Below are 27,888 nucleotides of genomic sequence, written 5' to 3'. Positions count from 1 at the left end.
CACCCTGGAGGGCAGTACTCCCACTCTAAAGTTTTTCCTCAAGCTGGTACTTGAGCTGAGTCTTTCATGGATAATATTATTCCCCTGGTCTATCAAGTCTGTAGCTTTTGGGTGGTGGGGCATGGAGTGACTGCAAACTCACTGTTGCACCTCCTTTGGTGAAACAAGTGTCTTTTGTGTGTGACACCATATCATTGAATCAGGCATTCTGTAAGCACTGGTATGGTGAGCAGAAAAGGCAAACAAATGCAGGCTATTCATGTGCCTAGGATGAACTGCTGCCCTCTCGAAGGTCAAAGGGATCCACCTCAATTGATCTGCCACCAAATAGCTGCAGGGTCTCCCCCACGGAATGGTACCATATTTGTGTCCATTGCCTACCTACTTCTAGCCTTTAACATTTAGCAGTGACAGTAGCTATAACAGCCTTGGAGAAGGAGACCATATCTTTAGGTCCATGTACAGCCCCTTTGTCTGCCACCAAGGACATCCTCTTCATGGTCTATTGCACAAACTCCGTGGTGTCCAAGAAAGGAGTCTGGCTAGTATCCATGGGCAGGTGATAATGTCTGTCCGGTCAGAGAGAGTTTCCTCTGTAGTATTTGCTTTCTGACAGGCATGGCTCTGAAGCATAAAGGCACCTTGTGCTCACTCCTATAAGCCCACTCACACACCCTTGCCCAAACTCCTTGTATCCAATCTTCTAGTCTTATTTCTTCCAGGCCCTCGAAGCCATTCATTTTGCTAATACTCAGTGTATATCTATACCTAAAGCCATCTTTTCCTCTAAGTGAATAACAATTATACTGTTTTTAAGATCTGCCCACTGGATGGATTTTCTTCATTGCTGACCTTAAGATCCACCTAACACATGAGGCTGACCCATCTTTTTAAGGGTTTGAGTTTTTTCTTCCTTCATGAGTTAATCATACAAAAACTTCCACAGTATAAGTATGAATGAGAGAGTAGCATCATGAAACAGAGGGACAGACATGAGGCCAGTGACATGAGACTCTGGGACAGTGCTTCAATGATATATACTCGTAACTCTGGATCGGCTTGGGCCCAATTCCAAATGAACCACTCACATTTCACAATACGTTACTCCTACATCATACATGGGATCACATCAATAGCCAGTTCATGATGGGCAGCTCCAGTCACAGTGTGGACTCTATGTCCCATCATTAAGGGTTTCATCTCCAGTGAGGGCCCAGCCTTATATTAGGATGATGCAGGAGGCACCAGTACATTTCAGAACCCTAAAGGTCTGCACTGAAATGATCCTATTTGGATTTGCCAAAAACTCCACACAGCAGCATGGTTTCTCACCATAGACACTTTCAGGCCCATGGCTGGATCTCCTTGATCATGTACCCAAGGGTTTGCAACACAGCCAGGATCTTTTGAAATGTCCCTCTTGTTTGGGCTCTATATGATACACTCTGTTTCTGCACTAGTGGTTTTATGTATCTATATGCATGTGTGTGTATACATATATATGACATTTATATGTATTTATTATATGTATTTAATGGTATGCACATCAGAAATACAGTTCAAAAGCACATCTACTTACGTGCATAAATAAAAAAGGTCTTTTTTGTGTGTACATGTATGTGCTATATTAACTGATTTCCCCCATCATTTGTCACTGAACCAACAAATGTTAGAGGTGGAGCAACCACATGTACCAGCTTACATCCATTATTACACTGTAATTATTAGCACCTCCTTCGTTTGCAAAATATCCCATTAGATTACCCAAGTTCTAGGATACCAGAGTTAATATTTCCTTTCTGACACAGTAAAAGAAAACAACCACTACAGACTCACAGTTGGAAGGAAATAATTTAGCAAATAATTTGAAACCTCTTATTTCACAGATGGTGGCCTCTAAATAAAACTGATTGTTCGTCTCAGAGTCACTAGAAAGCCATAAGGCTTTTAGACTATAATCTCCATGTCCACTCTTTCCTCACCCTATAAAACTCTCCACTGTATAAACAAAGAAACACAAAACAAATTAACAAAATCACAAGCCGCACAAGTGCCTTTCTTATTGAAGGTACTCCATGAACATATGCTGAGTGAGTGGGGTTTAGAACCTGGACCTATTGCCTTCCAGAATTACATTTACCAACTTCCATGTACTTTTAACATTAAACCTGAACAAAGGATACATTGTAATTTTGCATTCTTTACTTCTGAATCTTTTAGTTTGAATGGCACAGTTATTAGATATGCAGTAATCATCTCTAAAATACATTCAAGAGCACAGTGGTGTCTAGTACATGAGACCCGCAGATGTGGCCCCTGTGGACCAGTCTGCATGTTGTTACATTTAGCTAAACAGAAATCTGGCATCAACGCTAGAGTTAATTAGTTACACATCTTTACTAAACCTTTGGTATGTATGGAAAAGGTGATGAGCTTTGTAAAAGCGGTTTTAATCCATAGGAAAATATTTTTTTAAAGTACTCCTTCCCTGTACAACAGAAATTAACACAACCTTGTAAATCAACTATACTTCAATTAAATAAATAAATAAGTAAAATGTAAACTACTTCTTTCTCATCTATAAACATTCTCATTTCACTCACAGTAACAACAATTTTCTATTTTCAAAAGCTCTTTCCTTCAAGTGCTACCTTACAACAATAACAACAAAAATTTCTCTGTGGAAAATTCACTGCCCTGCTAAACACATATAATCTCTTATGAACTCTTGCTTTACTCTCACTAAAGTTCTGTTTCTAAAACTGATCTTCCAGCTTGTCTCTAACCCTTTCTAATTCTCCGAGACTCCAATAGGTGGGCACAGGAAGGTGAAAAGACTGAATATTCAAATATTAATAAGCTTAGGCCGCTTACACACTAAAGTTTTTTTGGAACTTACTGCCATCCATCCACTTGCACTTCACTACCTACAAAAATACAAGGCAAATCATAGAAAATAAATCTCCAAGAGAGACAGGTGATTACAAGAGCCTCCTTGAAAACTATCTAACATTCTATGGTTCCTGACATTCCAACTATAAAGTATGACATTCTTGATACTTGATGAAATATTCATACAGATCTCTGGAAATAACCTTATGGTGCACTTTTCTTTTGTCTATATGGTTTGCTTTATCTTACTTTGTTTAAATATTTCAAAAATACATGCTCTTCTTCTTTAGGGAAATTGCAATTCCTGGAGAGGTCACTGTGATCCTCTGAACCTTCCATAATGTGGATACACTACTAAGTTTATAATGTGTTTGAAACACAGACTATTAAATAACATGGAGATAAAATGTGATCCCTCCCCCCCAAAAAAACCAGACTCTATGAAGAATGAAGAAAACTGAATCACGAAATAAGTCATAGAGGAATTGGAAGGGAAACAGCCAAACCTGCTTTACAGTTTTTACATATAACGCATAAAACATTGAAAAGAATGTTAAACAAATAAATGGTTTTTAAACTTCATTCTTTACACCCCTGAGGCTGTTGAGGATAGAAGGATGGGGCAGGTGTTGGACCACAGGGAAGCCAAGTAAGTGAATAGGCAGCAGGCTGTTTTCCTTCATCCAGCCACCCACCAGCTCTAACTGAATCTCTCTGATTAATATTGGAATTCCATGTGCAGTTCTGTTTGGGAAAAAAAGTTCCTGCTGTTAAAAAATAAAACTAAGTTTGAGACTACCAAAATAGAACACAGATAAAAGAGGAGAAAGTTAAGCATTTATTTAAAGCTTCCATTTAAAAGATAGTTTTAAAACCTACTGATGATGTATTCAAGGGGGAAAATTCCAACATAGGGAAAATTTGCTCTGAGTCTGTGAGTTGCAGGGACTTGTCTTAGTCATCATTTTGTCCTGCCACAGTTCTCAGTCCATAGAAAGTGTTACATCGGCTTGTTGACTGAATAAGTAAAAGGTTTGCTTGCAGACTGATGTTCTTAGATTTTCCTGAAATTCGAGATAAAGTCAGAATATAAACTAACCCTAAAGTAGAATGCTGAGCTCTGCTCCAGTTAAAATGGATACAGGCAATAGATACATGAGTCACTGTTGGGTCCTGTAACCTTACATGGTCTAGGTCTGTACCCCTAGTTTGGGCAAGTCTTCCTTAGGGATAGAGAAAGCTCTGAAAATGTATCTTCATGTGGCATTTCTTACTGTGGTGGTTAATTTTATGTGTCAACTTGGCTAGACCACAAGGTGTCCAGATATTTGGTCAAATGTGGTTGTAGATGTTTCTATGAGGGTGTTTTTGGATGAGTTTAACCCTTAAATCAATAGGCTGAGTGAAGCAGATTGCCCTACCTATGCTGGGTGGGCCTCATCCAATCAGTTGAAGACTCAAACACAGCAGAAAGGCTGACTCTCTCCTGAATAAAAGAGAACTTCTCCTGTCAGACTGAACTTGAACTGAAACCCTGGCTTTCCCTGGGTCTCAAGCCTGCTGACCTTTGGACTAGAACTACAGGATAGGCTCTTCTGGGTCTCCACTTGCTGACTAACCCTGAAGGTCTCAGACTGAGTCTTCACACAAACACACACACACACACACACACACACACACACACACACTACTGGCTTTGTGTTTCTAGAGAATCCTGAGTAATACACTATGTAGATGTTCCATCGCAAAGATTTCCCTCTGTTTGGTGTAAAAGAAATTGGCGGGGAAGGATTTGAGATGGGAACATCTAGCATATAGTTTAGGCTCTTTCACAACCTTTTATCCCTCCCATCACATCTTACAAATGCCCTGCTGACATCTTCAAAAGAAAAATGACCACAGAGATGCTCTGCTTGTCTAAGGAACATACAGAATAAATAATATCTCTAGTTCTGAGGCCAAAGCTCCACCTTTGAGCACCTATTTTATTAAAAGTGTAAACCTAGAGTAATCAACTTAAAAAAAATCTGGTTATGTAAAGTCAAAAATTTCTGAAATTATGAATAGTAATTATTGTAAGAAAGAGTGCCCAAGAATAACAGTTAATTCACTTCCAAGACTGTAGTAAGACCAAATAACTTAATAAAAGTTTATCTCTTAAAGGATACAGCCCAGTAAGAAAGACATTAAAATGTTATTTGAAATTGTTATTATCTAAGTAAATGGAAATATTTTCCCACAATGAGCTGTACAATACCATTGTATAGAATAAAAATAGCCACACAATTTACAAAGAGCCTTTTGGTAGTTATTACACTCTAAAACTACATGTGGGTGTACATGGGTGACAAATTTAATGGCCAAACTGCTTTCATTCATTAAACAAGAGTAGACCTTAAAGCAAATGGGAAAGAAGTCATAAAAAATTTACATAAAAAAAAGAAATGAGAAAAAAAATTAAATACTAAATAGTCAATGGAGAAGAGACTACATAAATGATTGGTGGGGGGCTTCATTTTGTAAAGTGGTCAGGTGACACCATAAAACTGAACAAATTTCAACTACATGTCAAATTTCACAGTATTTTCAACCCACAGTTCAAACTGTCTGTGCTTTAACCCACAGAGGGATAAAAGCTGCATCCATAAATCACAGGCTTTCTTTTTTTTAATGGATTTTTGTAAATGACAATGTGGGTAATGTTGCAATTCATGGGCCACTATTTCACTGAAAAATGACTGGATATTCTGAATGGTCATTCACTGATTTTTCAATTGACATTAAAATAAGCGGCTGTTGTACTGTACCCTCAAGGTTTCAAGTTTATATGCAAAGACTAAGAATTGGAACCCAGTAACCACAGGATCTAGTTGTTGTCATGAAATCTGTTTGTATCTGATAAGTAGGGAGATTCTATAATTTAATTCTAGGTAACCAAACTAGAAAAAAAATGAGGAATGATAAGCATGTCTTAGTCCGTCCTGAGATTTTATTTGCTGTTCCTGATAAAGATAATTTGGTGCTGATTTACTTCTAAATAATGTCTTATTTATCCTTCAAAGTTTGTCAAACATGGACGTTTTTCAAAATACCTTACAGCTCAGTGTTCTACTTATGCTTTAAGGTGGTGGCATGTTATATGAAGTTCCTGCTAAATCCACCTTTATTAATACATGCCTTTTCATTCAGGACAGCCTTAAAAATTACTAACTGCACCTGAAAGGCTAGTAAAACAAGAACGTATGCTCACACTATCATCACTTTTCATTACTCCTGCCCATACTTTTAGAAAGTGCAAACATCTGTGGGTATTTCCCCTTTGAATCCCCAGCCCTGGACCTGGAGTACAGGTGTCACCCGGTTCAGTTTCACAGGTAGATGGAGTTCAAGAAACTCAGCAAAGCGCTTGGCAGTAGAGCTCTCTGGTGGACACCAAAAGTCTTTCCAGGTAATTAAGGTTACTTGTGCATAGGTGTCTCTTTGGTCCCAATACAATCCTCAGATATACTGGTTCCAGAGCTGTACTAAACAAAATTAAAAATTCAGTCACACTGGGCACAATTTAAGTGCTCAATAACCACGTGGCTGTCATACAAGGCAGTACAGTATAGAACATTTCCATCATCATGGAAAGTTCTATGGAATGACGCTGCTCTAGACAAATGAGAAGAATGTAAGTCAGAAGTAGAGTGACTTGTTCAACACCACATTGTTAGGAAGTGGCAGAATCAAGACTTGTACATAGGTCACATGACTGCAAATTTTGTTCTTTTTTATGTCAATTCCTGGTGAGTATGATTTCTTTTAAGAAAGTATCCCTGAATAGGAGGACAAGATTGGAATCTCTCGCCCAAGGGATTCATATGAATGTAACTTCCACCCAGGTCAACAGAGAGCCAGTGCAAATATTTGGCTCAAGTGTGCCCTTACCAGACAGCCTTGGCTAACATAATGGTTGGGATGTCAAACAACAAAACAAAACGTTATGTATTTTCTATTCATTTAACAAATATTTATGTAATGCTTCTAATGCTTATTCATGCCAGGTACTATAATAAGAACTTGACAAATATTCATTCATTTGCTATGCATAACAGCCCAGAGAAGTAGGTGTTATTATTATCACCCTTATTTTACAAATAAGGAAATTGAGACTCTTGGAAGATAAGTAAGTTACCCAAAGTCATCCAGACAGTAAGTAGCAGAGTTGGTATTAAGCCCAGGAGGTTTGTCTAGGGTGCCCATGCTTTAAACTACTACGCTAGATAGATTCTCCAATAGAAACATAACACAATCTCATTCTCACTAGAAATCACAGCAAGAACATACATCTTGATATTATCAACTTGAGGGAAAAAAAATCAACAACAAAACGTTTCTGTCTTTTGCTAACAAGGGTAAAGCTTGATGTCAACCTTCTCCTTCTTTACATTAAATTCCAATGGGCAGGAAGAAAGGAGGAGTTTATGTTACTGGAGTTCTTCTTTTTAAATTTAGAGATGCCACTGCTGGTTACCCTAGATCAGTGCTGTGCAACAGAACTCTCTGTGATGATGGAAATTTTCCAAAGCTGCACTTTTAATTAGGATAATTAATAGTTGTATGTGACTATTGAGCACTTACAATGTGACTGAGGTGATGGAGAAACTAAATTTTTAATTTCATTTAATTCTAACAAATTTTAACTTAACTTGCAATAGCCACATGGGGCAAGTAGCTTCCGTATTCAATAGCACAGACCTAGCTGGTTCAACTAACAGCCAAAGAGGGTCCTTTTTCCTTCTAAATTTGTGCTTGCTGACTATTTCCTCCATCAATGAATTATACTTATCTTTTCAGTCATGTAGGTCAGGATGCTTAAGTTATCCTGAACACCTTATCTCCAGATATAATCCATCAACAAACCCTGCTGAGTTTAGTTCCCTAAAAAAAATCCCAAATGTTTGTACATTTCACCATTTCCCTCACACCCCACTGTGGTCTCAGGCACCATCATTATTAACCTAGGCAACCACAATATTCTCTGAATTGTTTTATCCCTCCACTCATGCCTTCCTTTTTCTAAATGTAATCATGTCATTCTCTTCTCACAATTTCAGCTGTTCTTGGGAAAAGAGTACGTTCCTGAGTGCTTATTTTATGCCAGGTATTATGCTAGATTCCAGGAATAACACAATAAGAAAATTGACAAGTTCTTTCTTTTCTGTGTCCCAGAAGGCTCTAACTAATCTGAACCTGACTATCATTCCCAAATCAGTCTCAGCTCTAAGCACATCAGCTTTGTGGGAGAAGACATGCCCAGGCCACTTTTCTGCCCGCAGGAAATCTGTGACATCATATGGTAAACATACCTATGAGGCATATGCTATGTTAGCAAACTAAAGGAAATTGAAATAAATTATAGGCTTCGTTTTGTGTCTGAAAGACTACCAACACTCAGCTAAAGTGAAAAACAACAATAATAGTTTTGATATACTGAGTGTCTACTCTGTAATATGATTCTTTACAGAATTGGTAAGAGTGGTTTCTGCACATGAAAGGCCTATGTATGTATGTATGCACCAGGCATTTTTCATCAACAGCTCATTTTAAACCTCAAAATAACCATCTGTACTTATTATTTAATCCCTTCTTTACAGTCGAGGAAACTGAAGGTTAGAATACTTAATGTAAAGTGTGCCACAGCACACAGCTATTAAGTGGAGTTGGGGAGCCAGGTTTCAACCCCAGAGGTACACTTACACAAACACACACCAAATCCCATAGTCATAAGTGCTAAAGTCTCCTGATTGTTCAGTTAATTACTACAGTAGTCCTGCAGGATAAATGATAAAGTTATTATCTAAAAAGTTAAAAAAAAAGAAAATTGAGATATTAAGTAATTTTCTATAAATTATAAGTATGTATCAAATGGCAAATACAGAGGTTTCAAACTCGGATTGATAATTATTCCAATGCTGTGTTTTTATCATCACAACACACACTCTTACCTATTTTATCCATTTGAAATAAAGAATCTTGGCACAATAGCCGAATATGTTTCTGAATGAGCTTTTCCTTATTTGTTCCTGTGGGGATACTGTAATAACCAAAGATCAAAATAAAACACATATTTCTACTGCCAGCTTGGTGATGCTAAGCGCTCTACAGGATCTCTCATTAAATGATACCAAGAATCCATAATGAGGAACTTAACGGCACATAGCATCTGCCCTCAATACTGGGAGTTGGTAAGGCAAATGCATTTTCCATGATAAATAAAATACTGCATGGTATTCCAACTGTGCATCAACATTGCATGAAGAAAAATGAACAGAAGAAATAACACTAATCAGGTATGAGTCAACAGTGGAGTCCTGATGTGATATTTTTTATGCATCAGTTTTTGGATCTTGAGGACTTAAGATTTTCCTCAGAGAAAGCAAGCAAGAGAGACAGAAGAAGCACAAAGAGAAACCAAGTAGGAGAGACAACATTATAAAAACAGCCATGAAAGTCATCGGTTTGAGGTTCATTCGATCTATATGAGATCTAAATACAATAGCTGGCTCCCTATCACTTTTCCCACTAGTCAATGTTTCTTTAAGGTCAGTAAAGATTTTCAGTGTGTCTTTATTTTATCTAAGTATGCAAATATCAACAGATGACTCAAAAGTCATTGCTTCAGCCAGGCCACAATAAATAAGGTGTAAGATGAGGTTGGAAACATAGGTAGACAGGAGCCCTTGCTTGCCCGTAGGCTGTGCAAAGGGGGAACCTTGTCTGGTGATAAAAAAATTTTGGAAAAAAAGTACATAAATTATATTTGAGAATGTCATCAAACCACGTTAAGTGGACAGGCTGACTCTCTACGTTGTAAAATCCTACCGTATATCTTTCTGCATAGTGAGGACATTTTTGAAGTAGAATTTATCTGAATATACCCTAGTTCTAGTTTATAATTTCTAATATATACTTTGAACACTTCTAAAATGGCACTTGTAGCATAATCAGCTTGAAATATAATGAATATTTTTTAATGTAATAGTCAAAAAATGCTTTAAGATAAGGTGCAAGGTTAGAAAATTGAGTATCTTCTGCATTTCTCTTAAACTAGGTACAGTGTTAGAAAACCAATTTAACAGTATATGATAATATTTAAGTAAGCATGTAGAACATGTCTCTAAAATGGTACTCAGTGCGGCAAGTAAGCTTTCAACCTGGGATTTCAATGTATCTTACTGACCATCTTTTGAATATATAAGAATATACTATGCTCAAGAAATAGATTTAAGATATAGATAGATACAACTTTCACAGTCTGTAACAGAGCTCTAAAAATAAATACAGAATATTTGAAATATATAACACTGAACAAAAGTGTCTGTCTTCACTGACATAACATTTTATCACTATGAATTTAGTATATGTACAATGGTTACAAACACAAATCATCTAAGACAAATTATGTACATTCTCTCAAAGAAATGTTTAGAAAACTTTTAGAGTTTGTGTGTCCCAAAATCCTATCACATTTTCCCTACTAAAGTATTTGGTTCATATTTTTAATATTTTATTTACAAGACTGTTCTTCTGCATGACACACACAAATTTTTTTATGTCTTATAAAATCTAAGAACTCCTTAAAGTTAACTGTTACAAAATATTCTTATTCTTTCTTCTTAGACTCCCAAAATTATATGCCAGAAAATTTCTCTCCTTCCCCACCTTTGGGACCAAGGAAGAAAAACAGGTATAGGGAAGAAATGAAGGATATTAATCAAACTAATTTTTTCCTGGGGTGTTTTATGGACCATGGAGTTCATTTTCACTGAAATATGAAAGTTCATTTCTTTAAAACTTTTTGTGCCATAATAGGTTTCCATCATTTTATAAGGTAGAAAAGTATACTTTTTTGATAAAGCCAAACACACTATGGCTTCCCAAAGTCTCCCATTTAAACATATGTTTGCATATGGTCATTTATTACCGTGTGTAGAGCTGTCATGAAGCTTCAACTCCACAAGTTCCATCATTTTATCAATTAACTAATATTTCAATGTAGATAAGGACAGCTAACCTCTGAAGTAGTGCAAAATCTGAAGAAAACACTCAACATAAACAAAGTATGTAGCAACACGAAAACAAGCTATAAAAATTGTATAGGTGGTAGTTTGGCGAGACCTACATAACTTGTCTGTGTGCAACCCAAGCCGAAAGAAGTTAAAGCTTGAGGCATTATTAAAACAGGAAGATGCATATAAGCGCATGCACGCGCGCGCGCACACACACACACATCCCTTGATGTATTTCGCATCTCTGAGCCATCTTCAACATATCTCTCTCCTTCCCTTTCCATTATACTTACTCCATAATAACCCAGTTACCGTTCTAAATCCACCATCCAGAAATAATCATTGCTAGTGTTAGTGTGCATATTACTAATAGTTTAGTGTATTTCTAGTCTATTTTCCTTCTAGAAATTAAACATGATACAGGGTGGGAGAGTCATGGGACCAAAACTCTGCTTCCCATTGAGAGGCTCATGAAGATTAAGAGTAGATGTAGAACATAAAGACACAATATTTCTTCTGGGTGGTGGGTTTAGAGTGATTTTCCTTTTTCTTTTTTATATTTTGTGTATTTTCACTGTTTTCTATAGTGAGCATATATCATTTTTCTAGAAAAAAAATTCACCATACATTTTATATATTTGTAAAATATGGCTCCAGGAGCAAAGAATCAGAAAACTGCTAAGCACAATATAAGCCTTTCTTCACAGCAGTAAACATAAATTGATTTCTAGGATTTCCTGCTTGTGATTATTTTGGACCTAAACTATAATATAAAATTCAAACTGTAGTACTGTGAAAACACCTCACAGCCAATGCAAAAGCTGTTATGTACCTGAACTTGAACGCAGAAGGTATTTAATGCTTAGGTCAATCAAAAGGAGCCCCCAAAGAATTTAAATGCTATCAAAGCCCTAAGACTTTGTGTGTGTACAACCTCAAATGTAATATAAGTAGTTCCCATTGAGTCTAATGTCATGTAAACTAAGAGACTAAGAGACTAACAGCCTAACAGCAAGAGAATTGTTAGATGGCAGCTGCAGTCAAGGACAGACACCGTGTATAAGTGATGGAAAATAACTGCTGCATCGTTATGTACCTGCCAACATACACACTCCACGGCTGAGAAGGATAACATTTTCCTCATTTATACATAAAGGTATCCGTTATGCAAAGAGGCAAAACTATGCACACATGTGGTCCCTGCAAGAGGCTCATGCTAACTTACTCTTAAGTGCGTATCAAACCCAGATGTGATAAAATTAGTAATACGCTCAAATGTGTAAGTGGAATTTCATTCTTACCGAGTTAAAAAATGAAACACTAGTAATAATTTGTCTTTCAGATACAATTGTGATTATAAGCACATCTCATATTTCCTTAGTTCCCTTCCTTAACTGCTGTTTTCTTTCACAATTAAATCCATAGTCAAATTTAGGAAATCTTTATCTGTGAGTTTATGAGGCTGAGATCAATCACAGCAGTCTTTTCAGTTTTCCACTTTCCACTCCCTTGGTAAGGGAGAAGTTATGTAACAAAATATTCAGATAATTCCCTAAACACTCCTACAGAGAAATGGTAACACATCAACTCAGAGAAGTTGACTGCATTTGGTCACCAGCTTAAGTAGAAAAGTTTACATCTAGGCTGAAAAGGGAGATTAAAAGGGTCAATGTATCATGAAAGTGTAGGATTTCCAAAATCCAGACTTCACACAAGTCAAGGACTGATCATGTTTGCAAATTCATCATCTTGGTAATTAAGAGGGGACAGCTCGCTTTTGTAAACTATTTTGTAAAGTATTTACTATTTAGTGCTTTAAGAAAAAGTTAAAAAAAAAAAAAAAGAAAAAGTTTTTGTGAATCCTGATATACGGCTAAGTTCATACTGTATTTACTGACATTCCTAAAAAAGAAAAGAAAAGAAAGAAAATATTGTACATCTGTATCTCTGTCTGCCTGCCTGTCTAGCTGGCTGTCTGTCTCTCTCTCTATCCACCCATAACTGTCTCCATCTGTCCACAGGTTCTACACAGAACAAAATATAAAAAGGGACTTACTGACAACTTATATTTGCTCCTCATTTACTTACTGCTCTTCACCAACTAAAATGATACAATTTAGTTAATATTTCTTTCAAAGATTCAGAAAATAGTTGTTTTGGTTCCTTAGCAATGTAAATGACCATGATATAAAGTTGCCCTGGCAACTTTTTTTTTTCTTCTGGAGGAAAAAACGGCAAGCTTTAAAAAAAATTAATAATAATTAATTAACAATTAAAATAATTGATAATAATTCCCTCAGGATAGATTTCCAAGCGTGCAAATGAAGTATTTTGCCCTCTTTGCAAGTACTGAAAGACAAATAGCACTACAGCACCCACAGTCTTCATCAAACAAGGTGAGAAAATCTATTGAAATTGTGCTGTTGGGAGGAAGGCTGAGGCGAGTAACATACTTTCTGGGATCTGCATAAGATGAGGGGTAAAAGAGGCTGAGAAAAGAACTTCAGAGTAAAGCTCTGTCTAGGCTGGAGTTTCCCCCCAATCAACAAAAATGTTTCAAGTCCTTTTGCAGAAGGATGTCCCATTCTTATATTCTCAATTTAATTTATTATATTATGTTATATCATATTAACTGCATATTATAATATAATTTAATGATTACATTATATTAATTTATACTATAATTCTCTTTTTCTCTGTCTGATTTCCCCTAAAATCCAGGTTCTGTTTGTTTTCTTTTATTTTCCCCCCTCACTTGGACATACAGCATTAGTGCAGTCATTCCTGTCCTAACAAATACTGTCAATACTGCCCTGTCCAGAGTGTGCTCACTGGCTAAGGTCAATATGGCATCCCTATGGACCGCAGAGACCACAGGGGTACAATGCTATCAGGTAACTCTTTTTGAGCATATGTTGGAATACCAACTTTTGTACATTTCACACTCTGCTGTATTTCAGCAATTACAAAATGTTAACTCAAAAATATTTGCCAATCTTCTGAGTTTTAGAGCCCTAACAGTATTTGTAGTATAATGAATGAGGTGTAACAACAGCATTTTTAGTCACTAGAGGTTTATAAGGCAGAGAAGCAAATTGTTTCATTAGTCATGGTTCAGAAATATTCTTATCAACAATCAGCTCTCAAATCCTTTTGTTGTACTATAGCAACAGATTTAATTTTGTTGTATTAACAATACTGTCCATTCACATAGCATACTTTATCAATCATCTCAAAGAGTTTTTAGAACAACAAATATCTGAAAGTCTTGTTACAGATGAGTAATCCAAAGAAGAATCAAGTAGGAATTTCTTATAGAAATAGTAATCAAAATTAGATGAGGTAAAGACACACAGATTATAAGCAAGCTCGAAGTTCAGGTTATTGGCTAGATACCAAGTTTACAACAGAAATATAATGCAAGCCATAAATGAGAGTCACACATGTAATTTAAAAGTTTCTCATAGTCATATGTAAAAAGTACAAAGAAAAATATGTAAAATTAACAATATATTGTATGTAACTTCAATATAGCCAAAATGTTAACATTTCATTATGAAATCAGTCTTTTTTTTGTTTGTGTGTGTGCTAAGAATTCAAAATCTGGTATGTATTTTACACTTCCAGAACATCTCAAATTGGATTAATCACATTTCAAGTGATTAACAGCCATACAGGGCTCATGACCATCATACTGGACAATGCAGGTCTAGACTTTTATGTTATTATCATACTTAAAGAAAAAACACGTTTTATAGAAAAAAATAAATAATGCAAGAGGCAACCATAAATCATTTTCTCTTACCTACACAAATCTTCTTTGATTTGAAGAGAGATCAATTCCTTAGGAATATGAAAAGAAAGTATGCTCTCTGACATCTGCTCCCGGATTCGCATCCACTTATTGTCAGATGTGGGAAATCTATATAATTTACACACTGGATTCTTTAACACTGGGAAGAGAAAAAAATAAAAGTTTGATAGTTAAATTACAAAGATACGCACTTTAGATCAAGATCAATGAACAAAATCATTAATCAGGGTACCGTTCTAATTATTGATCTGATCAAAAATTTAAAATCATAATCCATAAGGTATTTGATTTTCTAAGAATTTTACTCTTACATCTTTGTTTCAGTAGGTTCTAGGACATACAGTCTTCATAAAATTTAAAAAATGATACATTAAACTCCAAATAAAAAATGTGGCTACTGTTCTCTGATTTACCACCTAGTAACTCCTTTCTCTTCTAAAGATGTTCTTGAAGCATATGTATTTATAAATATAGATAAAAATATATGAATTTATATATCATACCTACTTTGAAAACATATATTTCTGAATTTCTTCCAATCACTGTTAGTCAACTTTACCCACTTATATAGTAGGTGACAATTGATATGTTATATTAGAGGTTTTAAATGACCCTACTACAAAAGTGATTTATTTCTTAAGCGTCAGAACGGTTCATTCCTTGGCTTAAGATCTACTACAATTCAAATATTATGCATAATTTAGTGCCAATGAATCAATAACATACTTTCCAGAAACCATATATTATCAGAGGCTGGGGGGCTATGAACAAACTGAATATTTGGGATGCATGAGCAGTGATTTGGGGAGAAGGAACATGGTCATGTCATCAAGGATTTAAAAGATTTAAAGAAAACGTGTTGGGCTAGATATTAAGATAATATTTGATGCTTTTTCTATGAGGCCAGCACTCCCATTGCACTCCCAAGCCCTAAATTTCAGGGCAGGATTTTATTTCCATAGCTGTTGGGCAATGGATATATTTTGCAATACAGCAAAGCTTAATGGACAACAAAATATCAGGTCAACCACCAGTCAAGTTATCTATGACTATTTGGCTCCTGTTTACCAAGAAAACTGATTAAAAACAGAATTTGATGTTGAAATGAATGTAAAGCTCTAAGCAATGCGGAGCCTGGTATGTGGCTCAAGTCTCCTCAATGCATAGGGTAAAAAGCCTTTCAACATTTTAGGTTTCTATAAGACTGATCTCTTTCACTACCTGAGTAGATATATACATATATCTGAACATTAAAATGAGGATCTATTCATCCATCCTGCAACCATCCATTCTCAGAGGTCCAGTCTGGACATTAGAATTATCAGAATTAATACTGCATCAGAAATCTTGATTTCAAATATCTGATTCTCCAATGACCAGATTCAAAGTTCCCAGTACACTTATCTACCCCCATAAGAATTAGCCAGAATGTTCACTTTTCCAAAGCACTAATAGAAGCTAGAAGACAGTCAAATATTTCCAGTATGTTTAGAGACAGTATTTTAAATCTAGAGTTGCATGTCCAAAAAGGTTATATTTTTGCCATAAACATGACCTCTAAGTTTTGTCAGTCAGCTTCTATCACAGATCCATATATGAGGCTAATTATACTTCTTTTCTTTGTCTTTTTAATGAGGTATAATTGACATATAACATTATATTAGTTTCAGATATACAACATAATGACTCAGTATTTGTATATATTGTGAAATGATCACCCAAATAAGTCTTGTCAACATCTGTCACCATACATAGTCACAAGTTTCTCTTGTGAACTTTAAAAATCTCTTAGCAACTTTCAAATGTGTAATATAGTAATATTAATTATAGTCATCATGCTGTACATCACATCCCCGTAATTTATTTATTATATAACTGAAAATTTTTATCTTTTGGCATCCTTCACTCATTCCATCATTCCACCCACCCCCTCCCCCGACCCCATCTCTGGCAATCACCATCTGTCCTTTGAATCTGAGTTCTTTTTTTGCTTGTTATGTTTTGTTTGTTTTGTAGATTCCACATATAATTGAGATCATACAGTATTTATCTTTCTCTGTCTGACATTTCACTTAGCATAATGCCCTCAAGGTCCATCCATGTTGTCATAGATTCGTTATGTCAAGATTTCATTATTTTTATGGATGAATAATAGTCATATATATATGTGTGTGTGTGTGTATATATATATATATATATATATATATGCACCACATTTTCTTTATCCATTTGTCAGTGGACACTTAGGTTATTTCCATGTTGTGGCTCTTGAAAATAAGGCTGTTATGAATATTGGGATGCATGTATCTTTTTGAATTAGTGTTTTTATTTTCTTTGGATATAGACCCAGAAGTGGAATAGCTGGATCACACGGTAGTTCTATTTTCAGTTTTCTGAGGAACCTCCATACTGTTTTCCATAGTGGCTGCACAAATTTACATTCCCACTAACAGTGCACAGGGGTTCCCTTTTCTCACATCCTTGCCAACAACACTTGTTATTTCTTGTCTTTTTGATATTTTCCATTCTAACAGATGTGAGGTGATAACTCATTGCAATTTCGATTTGCATTTCTCTGATGAATAGTTGTGTTGAGCAACTTTTCATGTACCTGTTGGATATCTGTATGTCGTCCTTGGAAAAATGTCTCTTCAGATCCTCTGCACATTTTTATCAGATTGTTATTTTTGGTATTGATGTGTATGAATTCTTTATATATTTTGAATATTAGCCCTTATCAGATATATTTTTAACAGAAATAAAATAAATTACAGCCAGTCAATGAAATAAATTATGACATTTCATTCATTTTTAGAGTGACAATATTTTAAAGATGTAAGAATTTTACCATTACCCTCTATTGTCATATCTCTAGAATTGGAGAAGGAAAAGTGTACGTATGAAATTCAATATATTGTCAGTCAGGTAAACCATTTACGGTATCTCAGGAATTCTAATATAGCTAACATAGTAAACACATCCTTTTACAGTAAGACAAAAACTCAGTCTGGGAAATGTCCAAATGTTTCCTAGTAACCTAAGTAAATATTCAATTACTAGGTTTATCTACAGTCAGTATATGCACTGCTTTTTAACCTCTTTTTTTTTTTTTTTCTTCAAGATTACACAGACTCTCTGCATCACCCAAAACATGGTTAAAAATCTTTGGATTTTTCTTGTCATTTATAAAATAACTTTTTTTTTTTTTTTAGAAAATTTGTATTTTTAAATAAATTTCAAAATATAAAATTCTTCATTTAATTTGTTATCCCAAACTAGTCCTTCAACTTTTGATTTTAGTATTTTCATTTTAATGCTCTTCACTGTGTTCTAAATATAAAACTTTGTTGAAATAACTTAGGTAGAAATCAAGGACAGTGTGATTACTGGGGTATAGAATTCTCCTCTGACCACCCAGTACACAACAAACATCCAAGGATCCTGTGGGAATGCAGCTGGTTCTTAAGGAAAATGTTTGGGGCAAACGAAAAAAAATTAGGCAACTTGATCTACCAAGAAAAGAAATTCTCCATAATGTCTCCTAACATTTATGCTATAGGTTCTAACCTTTTGAAATTCATAGATCTCCAGACATTAATACTAAATTGTATATATTTATTAGGATCTCAATGTAGACCTAGTGGGATCCATTTTACAATGCAGTTTGATCCAGCAGCACTGCTTACTGAGTACCTACCATGCATAAAGCAAGAAGAACTACTCTGTAGCCTGAGATACCGTATAAGGGAGTATCACTTAGAAAATGAAAAAAAAAAAAAAAAAAAAAGGCCTGACTTTTAATTACCATGAAATTTGTTGCATGGTTACAAACAGACTAGACATGATGTTCTCAACACAAAATTTTGCTGGGATCAAAGTGGGGAAATTTTTGTCGTCCTCACATAAAAGAAAGGCATGGTATTCATGCTTCAAATATTGAATAGTGGGCCATAAATGATGAATGCTTTTGTCATTTTATAAATGCTTCTCCCCTATAGCAGAGATACAATTTCAGCAGCTCTGCACACACACTCCAGCTGTGTAAATGAGCCCACTACTTTCAGCTCTGGCTCACGACTAATGCCAAGTGTTTCTCCTATAGAAGATGCATTTCTGACCACACAATAGGCTCAAGTCAGCAACAGTAACTAACATCTATTATAAATTCTTTTTAAAGAGAGCCCTGTCCATATTCATTTTTTTTTTCACTGCTGTTGCCAAAATAATTGCTAACAACATCATGGGACAGATTCTACCAAGAGAAAAGTAGGGAAGATATTTTGGACCCCATCGTGGTCTTACTAATGACAATAACGGTAAAGATTTGGATAATAAGCTGGTCCAGATATGAATACATTCCCCTTGAGATCCATCCCCTAAGGTGAACACAGAGAAAGAAAGTAAATGATAAGATTTTTTCTCTCCTTAAAGTGCAGCACAACTCAAGTTTCTGCATCGTTTCTACCAGACACTGTAACGGGTCCTCTTTAACAAGGTAACACACCACCTGCTTTTCCATGGGATTCAGCAATTGTGAAAGCCTAGGGTTTCAACTCTGAATTATCAAAGTAAAGATGCCAAGGAAACGTTCGACAAAGCCAACACACAGACAACACGTGAGGAAAGATGGCTGCTCAGCCAACCTGGGGCTGAAAAGATAAACTAGTGAGACATCATAGGGATGATTTTTCCCTTTTCTGTGTTTGTGTTGGGGATGTCAGTGGATTAAACAGGGAACTTTGGAAACCAGGATTCAGGGTTGAGGAGATCATCGAAATGCCAAATGTTTATTTCATCAGGTTGTCTTTAACACAGTTCTCCAGGGGCAGCTCATCTGTGATTACCTTCATGCAATTGCTTGCTTTCAGGAGGTCGTAGAAGTCATATATTCACGTGGAATCTAACTTAGCTGGCTTCAAGCCTTACAAAAATCACCATTTTAATGTACTGCAAATTCTTGTGGAGAATCTACTCATTCTGTAGCTTTTAATTATACCGTTGTTTAAGTGTTTCATTATTCAGCTGGATGTACATGCATTGCCTATTCTCCAAATGCTACATTAGACTTAGTAAAGATATGTCTGTGTAATCTAATTAGATAATGACACACTCTCATTTGTCCTGGAAAATATCTTAGATTTATATCCATACATCTTAAATGCAGATTGGCTCTTTTTAAGATTAGATGAGAACTAAGCAAACCTAAATAGAAATCTTTAAAACACTGTCCTAAGCATGACAATGGAAAAGAGAGGGTAAGAAAACAGGACAGGAGCTCAGAAAATACAACAAAGAAATAGTTCTTCTAAGATAAAAAGGATGAAATAAACTGTTAACAAAATAAATTCCCAGGAATTTTAAAATTAACTTTATTTACGCATGGCATAAAATCTAAGTTATGTTATTATGTTGTTTTTAAAGCAACAACAATAAAAAAAGAATAGAAATAGGATTTAAAGCGAGTTGGACCAAGTGCTGCTTCCCTAGCCCAGCCAAACCCACCAGCTCTTGGCGCCCCATCTTCAATTCAAGGCCAGGAATAAGGAAAACTATTACAGATGTTGGAATAAAACACAAAGATAGTATTTGTGGAAATGTAGTCTCCAGTTGGTGACAATTGGTAAGTTCAGTGTGTAGAATTTGGATTTAGAGTTTGGGCAGTCAGACAAATGATTTGCTTCGTTTGTTCTAGGCTGAATGATTTGTTCTGATCATTCTAATTCAGTCATTAAAGGACACATCTAGAAAAGTGTCCTTTTCTGGTTCATGTTTCATGCAGAGCAACCTGGAACGACCCATAGTTCACTGAAAAGCTGTTTCTTGTCAATTTGCCTCTGTTCAAGGCATTCCCTGCACCTCAAAGGAACACCCTCTTTTTTCTTGGTTACAAGTAATCATCTATAAACTCAGCTCAGCCAGCACCTCCTCCAGGAAGCCTTCCTTGGCTTCAACCTCCTCCTTCCCTCCGGGTGTCTCTCCTTTGTATTCCCCACCCCCATCTCCATCGTGGTTCTTACCAGTTGTGCTATCATTGTCTGTTTACTGCTGAGTCCACTACTGGAATGGGAGCTTCATGAAGGCCACGGCTGTGCTGTCTTCTTCTTCCTCATCTATCTCCTGCACCTAGCACAGTACCCAGTAAATGCAAACATCCCACAGAAATGACCTTAAACCTTACAACTCAGATGTTTCCCAACATCACTTTCCCCAAGAGAACAGGTAGGGCCCCCCAAACTGTAAATTGAGTGGCAAAAATGCAAGAGGGAAGGACAATAAAAACCTCACTATAAGGGAGACCACAGGCATCAGAATAAAAGAAGGAAAACACCACAGCTGAGAAAGCCAGCCTCACATTTGCCCACCAGATGTTAAACTTTTGACTATATCATCTTCTTGCCTTTATTTTTCTTCTCCTTTACCTAAGGTGGGCAGAGGAGGAGGTGATGAACTTATAGCAGGAAGATGGTTGAAGTTAAAGGTGTCCAAGAGATGATTTCATTGAATACTAGACAGTGAAGCCATTTAACAGCCTAACTATATTAGTACACAGTAATAAAAACATACAAAAACTCCTAAAGAGTAAGGTTAATGGGTTTGTTAAAACAGCAAATGACAAAGAAATCTGGAAAGTAAAAATAAAGAATAAAGGGCCGGTGTTATAAGCCAATATGGCCCCATATTTTGTATACCATAGACTTATAAATACAAGGGCACAATCTATTTAAACTAGTATGGAGAAATACAACAGAGATATTTTTGTGAGTCTAAACTGATACCATCTAAAATTTGACAAGGTAGTTGATTTACTATCTCATGAATGAAAAGGAAAAAACAGGGGAAACTGGGGATCTGCTTTTGGCTGTAATTTATCAGGAGTCAAAATTAGTATAGAGGGAAGTATTTTTGAAATATGAAAATATCTTTTAAAATATTGTTATGCATTGCTTTGGATGGAGGTGGTAGTGGAAATATTACCCCAATACTGAGTTCAGTTGTGTGGTATTGTGAAAGACTATCTCTCTGGTGCCAAATGAGACATGAAAAAAACTTAACTAAAAATGAGAATTGGGCAGTGATTTTAAAGGAATTTAGTAAAAAATTCCTTTATTTCAAACCTAAATAATTAAATTTGAACATCTTTCCCATGGAAAGAATAACAGTGCAGTTTTCTGTTACCTGAAGCATAAATTCAAATGATAAGATACACACATTATCAGCCATTTGACAAATACTTCCTGAGTTCCTATTGTGGTCTGGCCTTGCAGACACAGAAATGAATAAGCAACGTACCTTCTTCAATAGCTCATAATCGGGCATCTTCTGTAAAGCAACAGTAGTAAATGGCTTAACCCTATCTGGAGAAAAAGAACCAAAGATAGCGTGAACTCTTTTGAGAAAAAGTGTGATTCATTTGTGAGGCAGGAAGACAAACACCAATAAATTCTCCAAACAGGAGGGAAATTGCTCAGATTTAGGGCTAAGAGCAGAGTTGTTGCTTAGATTCCGACTTACAGGGTCATGGACATCATCGCTGTCAGATATGTGAGTGGGACAGGCGGCCCACATGTTAATCCACAGCATGAAAGTGGTCTTTAAAAAATGTATCAGGAATAATTTCATGACTCAAGAAGTATGCAGTTCAACCAAGAAAGATGCTGTATCAGATCGAATGCTTGCTGACAGGGGGAACCTCACTCAAAATGTGAAGATAATAGGAAACTTCGTGACAGGGCCCATTAGCCCCTCAGATTTGGCATAATAATAGCCAAGTCCACAGGCTGAAGTTTTCCGCAGCATTATACTTTTACACAGAAAATTGGTAAAATTGGGAAATCCAGAGAGAATTGTCTTCTTGACAAAATTTTTTAAAAGCTTACAGGCTTATTAAATATAAATAACTCCCAAAAAAAGACAACCGTAAGTGACAAAGGATGGATATGTGACTTCATGGGAAACAGATTCAAGTGAATACTTCAATGAAGTACTTCTAAACAGAAGGAAAACAAAGCAAAAGCTAAACGACCCTCTTCAGACTTCAGACACGGAGAGCCAAAAAGGAAATCAAAGACGGTCCAGGTCAATTTGGTCATTTTAAAAGAACTGACATCCAAAGAAGCTGACCGGTCTGTCAGGGTCACACTGCTGGTTAGCAAATTCAGGCTGTGACACTGGTTCTTTGGGACAGCCTGTCCAGTGTTCTGATACTAACACCACCAGAGCCTTGCCCTTACTCTGCTGAAGACAAGGTGCCTCAGCCGATGTGACTTGGCAGGACACCCAACTCTGTGACCAGGGAAGAGACCAGCCACCTGTATTTCTATGTTCAAAATTCACTCCCCAACTCCCCGTTCTGCAGACAAGTCCCCAACAATGAGCAGCTTTAAATGTTCTTACTACCGTTTTGCATAAATGAATAAACCAATCATTAAATAGGTAAATCTTTATTTGATGAACTATATAATAACAAAGTCCAAATAAGAACCTCACAATTCTAATACTAGCTATGGCTTCCAGTGCATTTTTTTGTTTCAGAAAAATATAAAACCCAACAGCTGAAAAGAATCTGTTTTCTCATATAGCGAAGGTACTTATATACCATCTTTTAAGAAATTGTAAATTCTGCCCACTCTCCCCCTCCCCCTCATCCTCTCTCTCCTCCTGTCCTCCACTCCCCATGGCTCCCAACATAGACACTCAACTTGCAAGGCAAACAGGGCATGAAAAAGTGAGACCTCAGGGGGAAGAGCTTTTTCTTTTTCGTCTCACGACAGATACGTGAATTTCCTGAGTTATGAATTAAACCTCTAGAGATATAAATAGAACTGTGAAGAGCAGCTATGAGATATGACATCCTCTTCCACTCACTCAGGAAGGACTTCACAACTCACTGGAGGCTGGCGCATTCCATTTAATACATGGAAACAAAGACTTGAGAAGAATGTCAATAGCTCCCTTTGCCTACAGAGTTTTAAAAAGTACCACATGGGAATATAAAGGATTAATTCCAAGGTTCCTGAGCTTAGACAGATAAACACATAGAACAAACACCAAGGTACACAAAGGCCAAAGTCAAAAGTACACATTCTAGCTACATATTCTATCCCTGCACAACGCACGTTTACATTTTGAACATGTCATATAGAGCATTCAGTTGTATTTAAAAATGTTTTTAATCTAGCTTTTATAACATTTGACTGTCCCATAGCCGTATCTTTCCCTAACATAAGAAGGCTCAAAGGAAATATTTATGGCAAATATTCTGGGTTCCGAGTGCTTCTTCAGATTGCCTGGACTAAGGATGTAGAGAAATAGCAGGACTCAGTGGAGTATCAGCACCAAAACTGTTGTCTCCAGGAAAAGGGAAAAGCAGCCATCAATCATCTTTCACTCCACTAAGTAAGTATATCTACATTGCAGAATGAAGATGCTTCCATCACTCCTGTGTCACTTGTCTTTGTCATATTACAGTTTCTTGTCATATTGCAATTTATACATTAGGAACTGTACCCTAGTAATCTGGAAGAGTTAGTATGCTTCCAAGACTCATGGCTTACAGATTTAATGGCACAAGTATTAGGAGCTGCAGATTTATTTTCACTATATTCCCTTTGTCTCTTCTTCCTTAGGTAATACATTTTCTTACTCCGAGAGACATTTTTTCTCTGTCTCTCTCTGAAGTTTATATTAAACCAATCAGTATTTTTAAAATGGCGTTTCTTTTTGTGTGCATAAAACATTACAAGGTTCACATGAGTGAATCATTTAAAAAGTGTCTTAAAATTAAAGGGTAGGTGATTTTGATGATAACCTGATTCATTCAAACTGTACTTCACATGTATGTAATAGCTCTCACATTCAATTTTATTTCTCAAAATTGACATTGGGTACGTTAAATAGATTAGCTGGACGCACTGAAATAAAGGATAAAGGTCTGGTCAACCTTCAGGTGAAAAAGTATATGTGAGGAGGAACCTTTGAGGATACATTATGTATTTTAGATATTTGAGGATAACTTAACCAAGTGTTTTTATGGTGCATGGCTGGTCTAGCTGTCAGGGTAGTCCCTGTACTGTCTGATGCACATCCCTCCTGATAATTACATCCTTAATAACATCTAAAATATGACATTTTGTCAGAGGCTGAGAAGTAGTTGCTCTTCTCTGGTTTAATCCTTCTACACTATAGTAATAAATACAGTTAATCCTATACTAATAAATACAGTTAATTGGTTTTTGGTTGCTATATTCTATTTTGAGTTCTTTGAGTCAAAACATTGCCTGACTTTCTCTATCCCCTATTATTAGTGACTTCCTGCAGAGAAAAACTGAGAAGACTTTAGGAGTTATGAACTTGTAAGCCTTTGAAGTCTGGTATCACTCACTAATCTGATTATCGCGCCATCTTTGTCACTGTTGAAATGTCCAACATAGCAAGGCTAGAAAAATATTAAGGTTTAATCTATTGTTACACCAACTTGTTAATTAATGGGTCTTTAGTAACAGCATGACCTAGTAATTAAGAGTGAAGCTCTTAGGATTAACACTGCATTTAAATTCTGGACCTGCTCTCTGTCAGGTAGAGACCTTGAGCAATTTCTTCATAGCACACATCAGAAAGCAAGGTAAGGTAAGGCGTATGAGGCCTTTGGAATATTGCCTGTCACTGTAACAGTCACTACTATTATTATTACTACTGGTAACATAATTTATATCATCACTCAAAGATCAGTTCCATAATTTACAGATACATACTATCACATATTGTGTAACTGTATCAGATGTCTCAAAGTCATCATTTAACACATTGTTTGGTGCTTTGTTGAAATTCAAACATTTTACTCTAAGTAACACAATATATAGATACACACCCAGGAGTGTACAAATGTGTGTAGAATTTTTCCTCTTGAATCCATATACATACTTTAACAACTTTGTGCTCTATAATTAGAAATTCAAACTAATTAAGATCTTCACATTTCTTACACTTACTCCTTCTTCAAATGTGTCTTATTTCAGATAATACAAAATCCAACAGCTAAAAGGAATCTGTTTTGCCTTATAGCCAAGGTATTTATTTATCTGTTGGATGCAATTGTCACCCTCCCCACTCTGCTGACTCCCATAATTACCAGTATTTGATGAGAGCTCACCAGGATTCTGTGGGAACGCTGCCCAGGTTCAGTACTGAGTCCACAGGAAATTAAAATCTATGTTCATATGAAATTAACATAAGTTTCCAAAACGGAGGTACATACCTGCATTCAAAAAAGGTAAGTTATCTTTTCTGCTCACACTTTCTGGAGCTGGACATTCACATACCAGGGCACACTAGGAAGGAACAGAAGAAAAAAGAAAAAAAAATGTTTTCGGAGCTAACCAAATAGAAAATGAAATTCTTTTGTTTTGCTTGTGAAACCCGAGGCAGTGCACATGCTTTCAAAAAGGCTGAACCAGACATTTTGGTAAAATTACTTTCAGCTTTATTTTTACTCTGAACCCTGTTTAACTGGTGATCATTGACTTACACATATATAATATAGTTTATATTATGATATCATAGACTACATTTCAGTTTGAGTTAAAGACTACTCAGGAAAGAGAGTGAAAAGTGGAAAAAGATTGTATCCAATATGCTAGAGATGTGTTCCCACAACAATAAATCACGTATAACAAGCCAAACGGCTTTCTGTTTCTGTCACCCGTGCTGATTTCGGATCAATAAAAAGCAAATTATTTTCTAGCTTTTAAGTAAAGGCAACTTTAAATAAAAGATAAAATCTGTTGTAGCATCTAATTTCACAAGGCAAAAGGAGATTTTTGTCTCTGGCCAAACAATACAAACGCTTGCTCATAAAGTATGAGGATGTTTTATAAATCAGCTGATGTCTTATTTATAAATAAGCAGTTTACAAATAAGCTGATCCTGAGATCATGGATCTATTAACCTATGATTAATAGATTAAGCTTCATGGGTCTTTACAAAACTGACACTCCTCTGGACGGGAGACAGGAAACACAGAGAGCACATTGCTGTGTTCTTAGGGTGTGAACCAGGAGTGGGAGACAGTATCTCAGACAGTCCATCCCTAAGCATGGGACTCTGCTTCAACTTCCAGAGGAAGCAAAACTTTTCTGGCCCCACCCAGGAGTTTGTCAAGAGACCTGTATTCACACACAGAGAGACCAGTATTTATTTCTTCAAGTGAGTTTCCTTCTATCTCCAGCTTGAAAGGAAGGAAGGAAGGAAGGAAGGAAGAGAGAGAGAGAGAGAGAGAGAAAGAAAGAAAGAAAGAAAGAAAGAAAGAAAGAAAGAAAGAAAGAAAGAAAGAAAGAAAGAGAAAGAAAGAAAGAAGGAAAGAAAGAAAGAAGAAAGAAAGAAAGAAAGAAAGAAAAAAGAAAGAGAGAGAGAGAGAAAGAAAGAGAGAGAGAGAGAGAAAGAAAGAAAGAAAGAAAAGAAAAGAAAGAAAAGAAAGAAAAGAAAAGAAAAGAAAAGAGAAAAGAAAAGAAAACAAAAAAGAAAAGAAAGGAGGAAGGAGATGAAGGGAGGAGGAGAGTGAATTTTTAGAGTAAATACATCAGACATAAACAAATAAATGCAAATGAAAAGAAAGCAAACAGATGACAACACAGGAAGTTCGTCTGCCGAGGAGTTCTGTGCCGAGCATGGAGCGGTCCAGAGACTCCCAGGGCTCAGACTGCCCTCCCCAGGAGGGTGTATCCAATTTGCCTGGGCTACTCCCTAAGTGTCCTCACCATCCCCCCACTCCTCTCTTCCTCCTCCAGGGACTGCCCCTCTGTGCCATTCATGGCCACTGAGGTCACTGTTCATAATGGAATATATATGCCCCTGAAGCATTTGAAGAAAGAAGACAAATAATTTAAAGCATTGATTTAAATGTTACTTCCTGTACCCTCAGAGTCCACCACTCATTCCTCATTCATATCATTCATAACATTACTCAGGAAATTTCTTGATGGGGAAAAGAATATGCTTTCATAATTTAAAAAAATTTGAGGAGTGGGGAGGGAGGGAGTTAGGTTTATTTGTTTATTCATTTAGTGGAGGTACTGGGGATTGAATCCAGGACCCTGGGCATGCTAAGCACACACTCTACCACTGAGCTATACC

At 36.2% G+C, this 27,888-nt stretch overlaps 1 protein-coding gene across 10 annotated transcripts in view; it reads right to left on the bottom strand.

Moving 5' to 3' along the window:
• The window catches only part of INPP4B (inositol polyphosphate-4-phosphatase type II B), a 687,800-nt gene that overhangs the window by 181,284 nt on the left and 478,628 nt on the right, over positions 1-27,888 (bottom strand). For all 10 annotated transcript variants that reach the window (XM_074378084.1, XM_074378080.1, XM_074378065.1 and 7 more), the window contains 2 exons: positions 26,015-26,087; positions 14,752-14,899 (listed from right to left, as the gene is read on the bottom strand). In XM_074378084.1, coding sequence (XP_074234185.1) covers positions 14,752-14,899; positions 26,015-26,087 — 221 coding nt within the window. The remainder of the gene's footprint in view (positions 1-14,751; positions 14,900-26,014; positions 26,088-27,888) is intronic.

The sequence above is a fragment of the Camelus bactrianus genome, chromosome 2, assembly GCF_048773025.1.
Source record: "Camelus bactrianus isolate YW-2024 breed Bactrian camel chromosome 2, ASM4877302v1, whole genome shotgun sequence".
NCBI classification, from domain to species: Eukaryota; Metazoa; Chordata; class Mammalia; order Artiodactyla; family Camelidae; genus Camelus; species Camelus bactrianus.
The sequence above is the reverse complement of the archived record's forward strand: the minus strand, read 5'-3'. Positions and strand labels throughout refer to the sequence as shown.